Source organism: Cetorhinus maximus, chromosome 25, assembly GCF_964194155.1.
Source record: "Cetorhinus maximus chromosome 25, sCetMax3.hap1.1, whole genome shotgun sequence".
NCBI lineage: Eukaryota > Metazoa > Chordata > Chondrichthyes > Lamniformes > Cetorhinidae > Cetorhinus > Cetorhinus maximus.
In genome coordinates this window covers 41,663,844-41,677,389 of record NC_135903.1, presented here as the reverse complement: position 1 = coordinate 41,677,389, position 13,546 = coordinate 41,663,844, and the positions used below count along the sequence as shown (strand labels likewise).

At 45.9% G+C, this 13,546-nt stretch overlaps 1 protein-coding gene across 1 annotated transcript in view; it reads right to left on the bottom strand.

Moving 5' to 3' along the window:
* ace (angiotensin I converting enzyme (peptidyl-dipeptidase A) 1) overlaps positions 1 to 13,546 on the bottom strand; it is a 189,415-nt gene that overhangs the window by 133,867 nt on the left and 42,002 nt on the right. Inside the window, exon 2 of the mRNA XM_078529837.1 lies at positions 6,992 to 7,159. Within this exon, the coding sequence (XP_078385963.1) occupies positions 6,992 to 7,159 (168 nt within the window). The remainder of the gene's footprint in view (positions 1 to 6,991; positions 7,160 to 13,546) is intronic.

Below are 13,546 nucleotides of genomic sequence, written 5' to 3'. Positions count from 1 at the left end.
ATTTTTGGCCTTCTCGCCATATTATCCCTCCCTGCTTGGCCTATGTCTACTAGTTCTCCTTTATCCATCCCATTCATTATATCCTCATATTAATAAATCTCTCAGTAGAGGATTCAGGCCTTCAGTCTGTTGTTCATAATCATCATTCTTTCATCCTTCTCAAGCATGATAAAAATTTTCTCACTGAGATATTTTTACTGCTGTCCTCCCTCAGCCTCTGCACTGAATGACTTCTCGTTCTCAGTGATTATTGAACCTCCATTCAACTCATCATTTGCTCTCTCCTCTGAATTCACTGCTCTCTCATCCTCCCTAAATCTCTCCATCCATGTAAACTCCTCAATACAATTCACAGTCATCCCCTTGATCTGCCCATTTCACGTGGTCTTGTTAATCTCATCGTATCAATCACAGAAAAGGCCACCCCTGATCACTTCCTTGTATCACTCACCACCCACATCCTCCTTCCACACGCCAACCTTACTCCCTCCTGTATCCATCTTGGGAAAAAAAAGCATTCCTGAATTCACTTACAACTGCACTTTAAAATTTGCAACTATCTAGTCTCTGGCCCTCTGCTTGCTACAGAATTTCTGTATTTATTGATTTGCTCACCTGTACCCTCACCTCCACCCTTTGATGCCCTAGTCCCCAATAAAACCATTACCATCCCTCACCCTGGCCATTCCCCCTGGTATGGCCCTCATCGCCATAAGTCCAACGGACCCAGACTTGAATGTGTTGTCCCCACCCCAATCTGTGCTCATCTTTCCTGGAACTCCATGTTTGAATCCATCCAATCAGGTTTCCACCCCTATCACAAAACAGAAACAACTAAGTCACAAATGACATCCCATGTGACTATGACAGGTAAATTATCTCTTCTCCTCCTTCTCGAACTGTCTTCAGCCTTTGGCACAGCTGATGACACCATCCTCTTCCAATGCCAAAGGAATTTTGTAACTAAGGCGCCACATCAAAGATTGCTACACAAAATAAGAGGCCACGTGTAGGGGGTAACATATTAACATGGATTAGCTAACAGGAAGCAGAGTAGAGATAAATGGGTCATTTTCAGGTTGGTGAGATGTCACTAGTGGAGTCAGCAGGGGTCAGTGCTGGAGCCTCAACTATTTACAATCTATATCAATGACTTGGATGAAGGGACCGATTGTATGGTTACTAATAGCACAAAGATGGGTAGGAGAGTAAGTTGTGAGGAGAACATAAGTAGTCTGCAAAGGGATATAGATAGGTTAAGTGAGTGGTCAAAAAATTAGCAGATGGAGTATAATATAGGAAAATGTGAATGTGTCCACTTTGGCAGGAAGAATAGAAAAGCAGCTTATTATCTAAATGGAGAGAGATTACAGAACTCTGAGATACGGAGGGATCTGGGTGTCCTGGTACATGAATCACAGAAAGTTAGTATGCAGGTCCAGCAAGTGATTAGGGAGGCAAATGGAATGTTGGTGTTTATTGCAAGGGAAATGGGATATAAAAGTAGGCATGTTTTGCCACAGTTGTACGGGGCATTGTTGAGACCACATCGGGAGTACTGTGTGGAGTTTTTGCCTTCTTATTTGAATAGGATATCATTGCGTTAGGAGCAGTATCAGCGAAGGTTCATTCGACTGATTCTGGGGATGAAAGGGTTATCTTATGAGGAAAGGTTAAACAGGCTGGGCCTCTATCCATTGAAATCAAGAAGAATGAGAGGTGACCTTGTTGAACATATAAGATCCTGAGGGGGCTTGACAAGGTTGATGTTGAGAGGATGCTTCCCTTTGTGAGTGAGACTAGAACTAGTTTAAAAATGAGGGGTCTCCCATTTAAGATGGAGATGAGGAGAAAGGTTTTCTCTTAGAGGGTCATTAGTCTGTGGAATTCTCTTTCCCAGAGAGCAGTGGAGGCTGGGTCATTGAATATTTTTAAGGCTGAGTTAGACAGATTCTTGATTGAAAAGGGAATTAAAGAATTATAGAGGGGTGGGCGACAGGAAAGTGGAGTTGAGGCCACAATTAGATCAGCTATGATATTATCAAATGGCAGTGCAGGCTTGAGGGGCTGAATGGCCTACTTCTGCTCCTAATTTGTATGTTTGGATGTTCATATGCCTCTCCGCTGTCATCTAGTTGGGTGGGACTGCTCCTAACTGGTTCTATTCAAATCTATCTAATTCAGAGTATCATGTGCAATGTTTCTCTTCTCACTCCTGCACTGTTACCTCTGGTGTCTCCCAAGGATCTAACCTTGGCCCCTTCCTATTCCTTATCTTTATGCAGCCTCGGCAACATCATTCAGAAGGCCCAGTGTTAGTTTTCACATGTGTGCCGACGACACCCAGCCCTACCCTTACCACTATGATTGCTTAAAATGAACACAGCAAACCGAGTTACCCAACAGAACTATAAAAACAGCAGGTCAGGGCAGGTACTCATTCTGGAACAGTGAACCTTGAAACACCATAGCATACAAGGCTACAGGCCAAGTGCTGGAAAATGGGATTAGAGTAGATAGGGGCTTGATGACCAGCCTGGACATGATGGGCTGAAGGGCCTCTTTCCATGCTGTAAAACTCTGACTCTAGGAATGGCTACTTGTTTCTTCATTCTTTTTATTTGTTTATGGGTTATTGGCATTGCTGGCTAGGCCAGCATTTATTGCCCATTCCTAATTGGCCTTGCTTGGAGGGCATATTTTTGACCACATTACTGTGGGTCTGGAGTCACATGTAGGCCAGACCAGGTAAGAACAACAGATTTCCTTCCCTAAAGGACATTAGTGAACCAGGTGGGTTTTTACAACAATCAGTGTTTTTGTGGTTATCATCAGACTTTTAATCCCAGGTTTTTATTGAATTCAAATTTCACCATCTGCCAAGGCAGGATTTGAACTCAGGTGCCCAGAGGATTATTGGTCCAGTGATAATACCACTATGTCACCACCTCCCCTCATGCCAACACTCAAGTAGTCAAGTGGTACTTGATACCCTTCTGAGTTTGCAGAGCTAAAGAGGAAACTGCATCAGCTGCCTCAATAATGAAGGGTCCTTGCTAAATGAACCATTTATTTTGCTGAAGCCTCCTCGAATCCTTCCTATCTAATTGCTGTTCTGATGAATGTATTTCAATGTGCGGTCACACGTGGCAAACAGACAATGTGTAGAAGCTGGTGAGTGTCCTCTACTCACCAGTGGAGCTACTAACTTCAGTGCCCAAAACCTCTTAAAGTTTGAACGTGAAATAAAATTGGCCAAAGTTGTAGATTTTGATGAGGATAGTTATTCAGGATTCATGATGGCATGGATGGGATGGTGAAATGAGCAGGAGTTGGGCAGATGGAGTACAATGCGGGATGTGTGAGATGTTGCCAGTTGGGACTAAGATGGAAAGAGAGTGTAATAGAAATGGCAGGATTTTCAAAAGTGGGGATGAGCTGAAAGAGTTTGGTGCCCGAATGAACAAATCCTTAAAGGTGGCGGGGTAAATTGACAAACTGGTTAAAAAAGCAAATTGTTTACTGAGGTTTATTAATAGACGAATAGAATCAAAAAACAAGGAGTTCACAGTGTAAACTTATAAATCGCTGCTTATGTCTCAGCAGGGGAATTCTGGGCACCACACTTTGTGAAGGATGTCACAGCCTTGGAGAGGGTATAGAGGAGTTTTACCGGGATTGTTACCAGGAATGACCGACCTCAGTTATGAGAAGAGGCTGGAAAGGTTAAGACCGTCCTCCTTGGAGCAGAGAAGGTGAAGAGGTGACCGAATAAAGGTTTTCAAGATGATAAGAGGTTTTGACTGAGTAGATAAAGGAAAAGCATTCCCGTTGGCGAGTGCATCAATTACCAGAGGTCAGAGATTCCAAATTATAGGCAAAAAAACTAAAGAGAAGGTCAGGGGTTTTTTTTCAGTCAGGGGATTTTCGGGATCTGACAAGGTGCTGGAAGCTGAGTCTATCAATAATTTTAAAAGGGAATTGGACAGATACTTAAGGATGATGAACTTAAAGGCTTACCGGCAAAAAAAGGGCATGTGGGACTTAGCCCACCAAATGGCCTCCTTCTGTATTGCAGAATATAATATTCAATAAGGCAGAATGAGGGGTATTAGAGCGTTGGAGCATGGGGAGTGTCAGAGTGAGGGAGGGGGAAGGGAGAGGGAGTGTCAAAGTGAGGGGAGTGTCAGAGTGAGGGCGGGGGAAGGGAGAGGGAGTGTCAAAGTGAGGGGGTGTCAGAGTGAGGAGAGTGTCTCAGTGAGAGGGCTGTCAGAGTGATGGAAATGCCAGAGTGCGGGGAGTGTTGGAATGAAGGGAGTGTCAGAGTGAGGGATTGTTAGTGAGTTGTTTATAGGCCACCAAACAGTAGTGGTAATGTAGGGCACTGTATAAATCAGGAAATGAAAGATGCATGTAACAAGGGTAATATAGTAATCATGGGAGACTTCAATCTACATATAGACTGAGTAAATCTAATGGGCACTAATGCTGAGGAGGACAAATTCCCGGTATGTGTACAAAATGGTTTTCCAGAGCAGTTTGTTGAGGAACTAACTAGGGAACAGGCTATTTTAGATCTAGTATTGTGCATTGAGAGAGGACTAATTAATAATCTTGTTGTAAAAGAAAGGAGGAGTGACCATAATATGATACACTTTGATGACATAAAACTGGGTGGGAAAGTGAGCTGTGAGGAGGATGCAAAGAGGATTCAAGGGGATTTGGACAGGCCTAGTCAGTGGGCAAGTATATGGCTGATGGAATATAATATGGATGAGTGTGAGGTTATCCACTTTGGTGGGAGGAACGGAGGTGCAGAGTATTTTTAAATGGTGAGAGATTGGGAAGTGTTGATGCCCAAAGAGAGCTGGGTGTCCTTGTTCATGAGTCACTGAAAGCTAACATGGAGGTGCAGCAAGCAATTAGGAAAGCAAACAGTGTGTTGGCCTTTGTTGCAAGAGAATTTAAGTATCGGAGCAAAGCTGTCTTGCTTCAGTTGTACAGAACCTTGGTGAGACCACACCTGGAGTGTTGTTTACACTTTTGGTCTCCTTACCTAAGGAAGGAAATACTTGACATAGTCGGAGTGCAGAGGAGGTTAACCGGACTGATTCCTGCGATGGTGGGACTATCCTATAGGGAGAGATTGAGGAGACTAGGCCTGTATTCTCTAGAGTTTAGATGAATGAGAGGTGATCTCATTCAAACTTCCAAACTTCTTACAGGGTTCGACAGGGTGAATGCAGGAAGGATGTTCTTCTGGCAGGGGATTTCCAGATCGAGAGGACACAGTCTCCGAATAAGAGGCAGGCTGTTTTGGACTCAGATGAGGAGGAATTCTTACTCAGACGGTGATGAATCTTTGGAATTCTTTATCCCAGAGGGCTGTGGAAGCTCAGTCATTGAGCATGTTCAGGACAGAGATCAATAGATTTTAGATACGAATGACATCAAGGGGTATGGGGATAGAACATGGAAGTGGCATTGAGGTAGATGATCAGCCATGATCTAGTTGAATGGTGGAGCAGGCTCGAGGGGATGAATGGCCTTCTCTCCTATATTCCTACTCATGTCCCAAACCAAAACCTTAAAACTTAAACAAAGCCAATTATGCAGGAAGAGGGGAGAGCTGGGTAAGGTTGATTGGGCAAATGGACCAAAAAGTCTTTCAGTAAGTAAGCAGTGGGAAACCTTGAAAGAAACAGTTTGACATGTTCAACAACAACACATACATTGAAAAACAAAAACTCAGCAAGAAAGATCCATCCTTGATTAAGAGGAATTTATACTTCCCTAGTAAGAGCACTTCAATTTCCAAAATACACAAAATACAACATAATGGTGATTGAAGTTCAGGGTAATATAATAACATGGATGGAGGATTGGCTAATGAACAGAAAGCAAGGAGAAGAGATTAGTGGGGCATGTTGAAGTTGACAGGCCGTAATTAGTGGAATGCTGCAAGGATCAGTGCCTGGGACCTCAGCTATTTTATATCAATCTATATTAATGACTTAGATGAAGAGACCCGAGGGTAATGTATCTAGGTTTATTGACGATACAAAGCTTGGTGGGAATGTAAGCTGAGAGGAGGACACAGAGAGGCTTCAAAGAGATTTGAATAGGTTAAGTGAGTGGGCAACAAGGTGTATAATGTGGGGCTGTGTGAGGTTAATTAATTTGATAGTAAGAATAGAAAAGCAGAATATTTTTTCAAAGGCTTGCAACTTGTAAACGTTGATGCTCCGAGAGACTTGGATGTCTTTGTACAAGGAACACAGAAAGTTAGCATGCAGGTACAGCAAGTAATTAGGAAGGCAGATGGCATGTTGGTCTTTATTGAAAGGGGATTGGAGTACAAGAATAAAAAAGTTTTGCTACAATTGTACAGGGCTTTGGTGAGACCACATCTGGAATACTGTGTGCAGCTTTGGTCTTAATTTCTAAGGAAGGATGTACTTGCATTAGAAGGTACAGAGAGATTGCTGGTAAGGGAATCTAGAACATGGAGCAAAGCCTCAAAATAGGGGGTTAATGTTTCTTCACTCAAAGGGTTGTGAACCTTTGGAATTCTCTACCCCAGAAGATTGTGGATACTCTATTGTTGAATTTAGTCAAGGCAGAGATAGATGGATTTTTGATTCCTCAGGGAATCAATAGGTATGAGAGTGGGCAGAAAAGTGGAGTTGAGGTAGACTATCAGCTATGATCTTATTGAATAGCTGAGCAGCTCGAGGGGCTGTGATGGTTTACTCTTGCTCCTATTATTTATGTTCTTATGAAACAATTGTTTTTGGGCCCCGATACAAACTCCATCTGGCCACAGTATCGGACATTCACAACATCACCTCCAGTTTGACTCCAAGCCCAGTTGGAGAGGTCAGCGATTGCTTTGGGAAGGTCAGTGATGAGTCAGAGAGTGCAGTGGCAGCAATAGTGAGGACAACAGTGGTCCTGGGATGATAGTGCTGATAAAACAAAAAAAATTTACCTGCTTTCTCTGATTGGGATCGAGGTTAGCGGGGCCCAGGATACGAATCTGATTGATGAGCCTTGTCAGCGTTTTATTAACAAAATTGTCCTTGATGTCATTAAACAGTTCCTTTGCTTTCTTGCCCCAAACTTCCACAAATTCCTGTTCTTTCAGGGAGGCATCGATCTGTGTCAGAAATAAGACCACCCATTAGTATAGTAACAGTAACACCCTGCTTGTGCTGAACTCCTCCATCACCAGTTTCACACCGTTTCTCTTTGCAGCAAGGCACAGCATTTTCCAATACCTTGTCCAGGACGTTCGACCATGAAGGCATCATGGCTGCCCTTCATCACTCATTTCAGACAGGGCTAGCTGGATAGACATCAGGAATAAGAATTCCCATCCAAGGACCCTGAGCCAACTGCAGTGGCTGTCCTGCAACCAGCTCAGACCAGCTCAGACCAGCTCAGCCCACCTCAGCCCACCTCAGCCCACCTCAGCCGACCTCAACATAGACTGAGGATAGAAAGTGCAAACTTCCAACACCATCAGGGGCCAGCAGAAACGTGGGACAAGGCCAGAGGAATAATCCCTCGCCTGGGTCTAATCATCCTACCTGTCCTGGGAGTGTTTGATGGGGACAGTGTAGTGGGAGCTTTACTCTGTACCTAACCCTGTGCTGTACCTGTCCTGGGAGTGTTTGATGGGGACAGTATAGTGGGAGCTTTACTCTGTACCTAACCCTGTGCTGTACCTGTCCTGGGAGTGTTTGATGGGGACAGTATAGTGGGAGCTTTACTCTGTACCTAACCTTGTGCTGTACCTGTCCTGGGAGTGTTTGATGGGGACAGTATACTGGGAGCTTTACTCTGTATCTAACCCTGTGCTGTACCTGTCCTGGGAGTGTTTGATGGGGACAGTATAGTGGGAGCTTTACTCTGTATCTAACCCTGTGCCATACCTGCCCTGGGAGTGTTTGATGGGGACAGTGTAGAGGGAGCTTTACTCTGTATCTAACCCTGTGCTGTACCTACCTGAGTACCTGCACCTGATTGTTTGATGGAGACAGTGTGGGACCTTCGTTTTGCATCTGCACAACTAATTACTTTTACCCCAAGAAAACCATAAGACCATAAGACATAGGAGCAGAAATTAGGCCATTCGGCCCATTGAGTCTGCTCCGCCATTCAATCCTGGCTGATAAGTTTCTCAACCCCATTCTCCCGCCTTCGCCCCACATTCACAGTCACATGTGTAATTTTATGGAAGGTTTCTCCCAGCCTTCCTTATGCAAACCTGATGGAAGACAAGGAAATCTTCTTCGAGTTCCAGGTCCCCACCTGCCAGTTGCTTTCTGAGTGAGTGAACAGAGGTCATGTTTGGTTCTGGGAAGAGGTAGAAAATTGGGAATAGTGGGACTATACATTCCACTGGAATCTCATTTCCCTTCTGGATCGGGCAGTTTCTCCCATCCACTATCTTCCACTTCGAAATCAAACATGATGTCCAATGAGTCAGTTGTGTTTTAATGCCAGTGTTTATTAATCTATCTATTTATAGTGAAACGTGAGTGAGTGTCTGAATGGCTCAGCGCCTGAAGCACTGGATATTTCTAAGTCCTATAGATCCAGAGAAGTAGATTTTAATTGGTTACTATATAAAATGGGCACAGCCAAATGGAGGGAGATTTTCCAAAGAAAGGAAATGCTTGCGATTAGACATCACCACATGGGATATCTCAATGCACTTTATAGCCAGTCAAATACTCCTGAAGTGTAGTCACTGTTGCAGTATAGAAAACATGGCTGCTAATTTGTATATAGCAAGATAGAACCATAGAAAGATTAGAGCACAGAAGAAAGCTATTCGGCCCATCTTGTCCATGCCAGCCCAAGGACACCCAGGTGCCCTTTCTAATCCCACCTTCTTGCACCCGGCCCATAGCCCTGCAGCTTACAGCACTTAAGGTGCAGATACAGGTACTTTTTAAAAGAGTTTAGAGTTTCTGCCTCTACCACCAACTTGGGCAGCAAGTTCCAGACACCCACTACCCTCTACATAAAAAAGTTCTTCCTCATGTCCCCCCTACACCTTCTGCCACTTATCTTGAATCTATGTCCCCTGGTCCTAGAATTCTCCACCAAGGGAAACAATTTTATCCTGTCCACTCTATCTATTCCCCTCATAATTTTGTACACCTCAATCAAATCACCTCTCAGTCTTCTTTGTTCTAAGGAAAATAACCCCAACCTATCCAATCTCTCCTCGTAGCTACACTTTTCTAACCCTGGCAACAATTCTTGCAAACCTCCTCTGCACTCTCTCCAGAGCTATTACGTCCTTCCTGTAATGTGGTGACCAGAACTGCACACAATACTCCAGTTGTGGCCTCACCAGTGTTTTATACAATTCCAACATTAGATGCTACAGTAATGCCAATAATGACCAGATAATCCTCTCTTTTAATACTCAAGTTGGTTGAGGGGGTGGGGGGAGCGGGTTAAATATTGTGTAGGACACAGGGCAGAACTCTCCAGTTCTTCTTTGAAATATGCTGTGGGATCTTCTGACATCACCTCCGAAAGCAGGTTGGGGCATGGTCTAACATTTTCAACATAAAAACAGCACCATACCCTCTTAGCACTACACTGAAGTGTTTTCCTAGATTTTGTGTTCCAGTCTCAGACATGGGACTTGAACCTATGTTCTGCTAGTACAGATGCGAGAGTACATCATCTAAGCCAAAGCTGACAGTGGGCAACACTTGATTTTGTCCATTGTCAGATATTCCAGTTGAGATTGGTTCAGTTCCACCTTCCAGTCAATGTCACTGGACTGCTATTGGGCAAGGATCATTGATCCATATTGTGTCTCTCTCAGTCAAGAGAATTGAGGACAATCACAGGATCACTGCTCAAAATATGATTTTTATTGAATGAGGACAAGACAGGCCTACAGACGAACATAATTAGAGGCTTTCATTGATCTTTGATGTAATAGTTCCAACAAGGCTTCAGGCAGGAAACATTGTGAACAGCTTCAAATGGCAGAATCTTCAGATGATAATCAAACTGTTCCAGAGAGGGCCTAACAGTTTGCAGTTAATTATATTAAAATTAAGCTCCAATATTACTTTTTTTAAATTTCCCAAATGTTTTTTTCATCTTTAAGCCAACAGAGGCCCTAAATGCCCTCAGAAGTTAAACAGAATTACATAGTGTTTACAGAACAGGAACAGGCTAATTGACTCAACAAGTCCATACTAGTGTTTATTCTTCACACATGCTTCCTCCAACCCAACATCATCTCACCTCATTAGCATATCCTTCAATTCCTCTCTACCTCATGTACTTTTCTAGTTTTCCCCTAAATACGTCATCTCAACCACTCCATGTGGTAGTGAGTGCTACATTCTCACCAATCTCTGGTTAAAGAGGTTTCTCCTGAATTCTTTATTGGATTTAGTGGTGACTATTCTATATTTATGGCCCATAGTATTGGATGTTCTGCCATTGCACCTCCACCCTGCCATAGTTCTGAAATGAGCATACTGGGCTTTGTACTGCCACAATGGCATGGTTCCTGTCTTCTGATATGTCTGACCTATCTTCCCTGGACAGGCTGCAGTTTTAGCCTGGTTTATCAACTCTATGTATTAACAGGTTACAGAGCAGGTATGTCTCTCCAGAGTACAGTGTGTTCTGTCCTCTCTCTCTCGATGACACATGATTATTGATATCACTAATACATCACCATCTACATTACTTATTAGCGTATCTATTCTATTAACCTATTACACTACACCTCTCCCCAAGTATTCTATCAACTTCTTAACAACAATATGAAACTGGTTTAACTACTTACATTGCATTTCTGTAACTCCCTTTTATTACTACAGATTATACCCAACTCCTACCCCTACTCTTCCCTCAACCCCTGGCCACCCACCAGCCCCACCCCCTCCCCCACTGCCGCCACGCCCAACCCAAACCAAGTCACTGTTATGAGGGATTCAGTCTCCCAGAATGTTCTGGGCCTTAGGGAAGATGTCTTGGAGATACGAGAGCTTTCTTCTTTTCCTTGGAGGACTTCCACAGAAACTCTGTAATTTCGTCTTTGTCTTGATTTCCAATTTCTTGGATGGAGTGTGTTTCAGGAATATTCTCGTCTTCTTCCTTGACTAAAGTTGTTGGATTTGCAGAAACGCTTGAAATGTCTGGTCTTCCCGCACTGGAAACATTCCGTGCCTCCTGCTGGGCAGCCTTGGCATCTGTGTTGTTTCTTTGCACCACAGTATAAAAATCTTCAAATGGCTATTGTGACGTTACTTCCCTTTTGCCCATTTTGGTGGGCTTTTGTGTGGGTGGGACCACTGCCCAAGGGCCTACCCAGTTAACGGAGTCAACTAGAGCCTCAGAGTCACAATGAATTATAGCCCAGTTTATCTCTCTCCGAGTTCAGCCTGCCTCCTGCAAGGCAGCCTAAAATATGTGTTAAAGGCTTTGAGAACAGTGTCAAAGTCTGCAGAGGACCCTTCCACTCCTTGCCTCAGGAGAACGTCTGCTGCTGGACCCACAGGATAAAGGAATAAACCAACCTGGAGTTGCTGCTCCTTAGCTGTTTGGTACCTTAGGAAGTTTTCCTTCCAAAACTCCCAACTCTGGTTTCTCCATTGGGCCCTTAAAGTCCTCGAACTGCTACGGGCAGGGCAGTGACCGCTCGACAGACGCTGGCGTTGCTACCAGTGTCCAGTTTGCCTCTTTCTCGCTTAAGTTTGTAAGTACGAGCTGCCGCCAAGTTTTCCTTCACTCTCTTTGCACAGTTCCATCAATGACACCAATGGCTGGATTGGTGTCACCACTGCTGCCGCCATGCTTTGTACAGCCACCATGTTTGGTGTACTCTTGGCGTGGTTCCTGAGCCCGAATTTTACCCTTGGCAGGCACGCGTGATCGGTGGGCCTGGGGGCATGATGGGAAACGGGCGCCACGCTGGTCAGGAAGGGGGCGGGTGGGGGTGGGGGCGGGGGTGGGTGGGGGTGGGTGGGGGTGGGGGCGGGCCTGTTGGCCGCCAGGCCCAATGGCAACCCAGCAGCTGGTTTCAGCATGGCCCAGGCAGCCCCTGGAAGGCTGCCACAGAGAAACGTCAGTTCCGCATTAGCAAAGTGATGGAGTCGAGTGCAGCTGGAGACGCCAGGCGGGAGGGCAGGCCAGGTGGGCAATCCGTCCCCCCCCCGCTTTTCAGATGAGTGCCTCACGGACCTCCTGGAGGAGGTGGTTGCCAGGAGTTGTCCCCAGAGATACGAGGAAGAGGCCACCGCGCCTCACAAAGAGGACATGGGAGGAGGTGGCAGCCATGATGTGGTGCGGTGCACCTGGGTGCAGTACTGGAAGAGGTTCAATGACCTTCTGCACTCAGGAAGGGTGAGTATTATGTTGGCATGGGTCAGTGTGCAGAAGTGTTAGGGTGTGGCTGTCCCCCCGTGGACCTCAGGGGCGCTAGAGCCTGAGTCCCAATTGTCAATGGCGCCGGAGCTGGCCAAGGGGGTGAGCCCTGGCTGCTTGGACTGAGTGCCTTACGGCTCGAGGGCTGTGACTTGGATCTGCCCTGGCAGGTGTCCCTCAGCTGGGCCTGGCCAGGCTGCAATGGTGCTGCAGGTAGAGAGTGGACTAATCAATGCTCCTCTGTTGTTTCAGGAGAAGACCAGCCATAACCGCAGAGGCCCGCCCAACCTGCTGCTGCTCTCCCAGTTTGAACAGGACACCCTGGAGCTGGAGAGCCGGCACATTCCCCGTGCAACCGGGCGTGGAGAGGCAGGGCTGCCAGACTAATGTAAGAGCGCAGTGCACAGAGATGAGTGTTTCGCATTGTGCAGCCGTTCTAGTGCAGTCTCTTTATTGATGGGGGCCTCAAAACTGAATTCCCCATTGATCGTTGAAAGACGATGGCACCATGATGCAGATCTCCATTGTCTTACATTGTCTGCCACGCACAGTGACAGTGTGATGACTTAAACAAATGACATGTCCTTGTTCTTCCTTTTAGATTCGCCAGCACGCACTCGCTCTCTGGACCCTGAAGGGCCCCCCTGATGCCAGAGGACCACCAGGCGTCATTTGCACCTGCCCCACACCCGTTCTCTGAAGCAGCTACCAGTGCAGATACCGGTGGGCATTAGATTGGCAGCTAGAATGTTGGTGCACATTGGTGAGGGCACTTCACACTCGCTTGAGATGCAGGCGGAGGCAGAGAGTGCCCAGGGCACCGGCAGTCGAAGGACTGCTGGGGACCAGGATGATGCTCAGTTGAAGGCTGATGATGAGACTCTGGAGCAGTCCACTAGGTGGCAGAGCCTGGATGCCCAGTGAAGTGTGTGGGAGGACCTGGCAGAGATCCATGAGGGTATGCACGGTCTCTTGTGGAACCCATGCGGAACATGAGCACTGCGCCGACCCTCATGGCCGAGCGCACTGCCTCCTCCATTGAGGGAATGGCGACTCTCATGGAGAGGCAGCTCCAGGGACAGAATCAGGGGTCCCTGGGGTTGCGCTCAGACCTGCAGCCCTCACA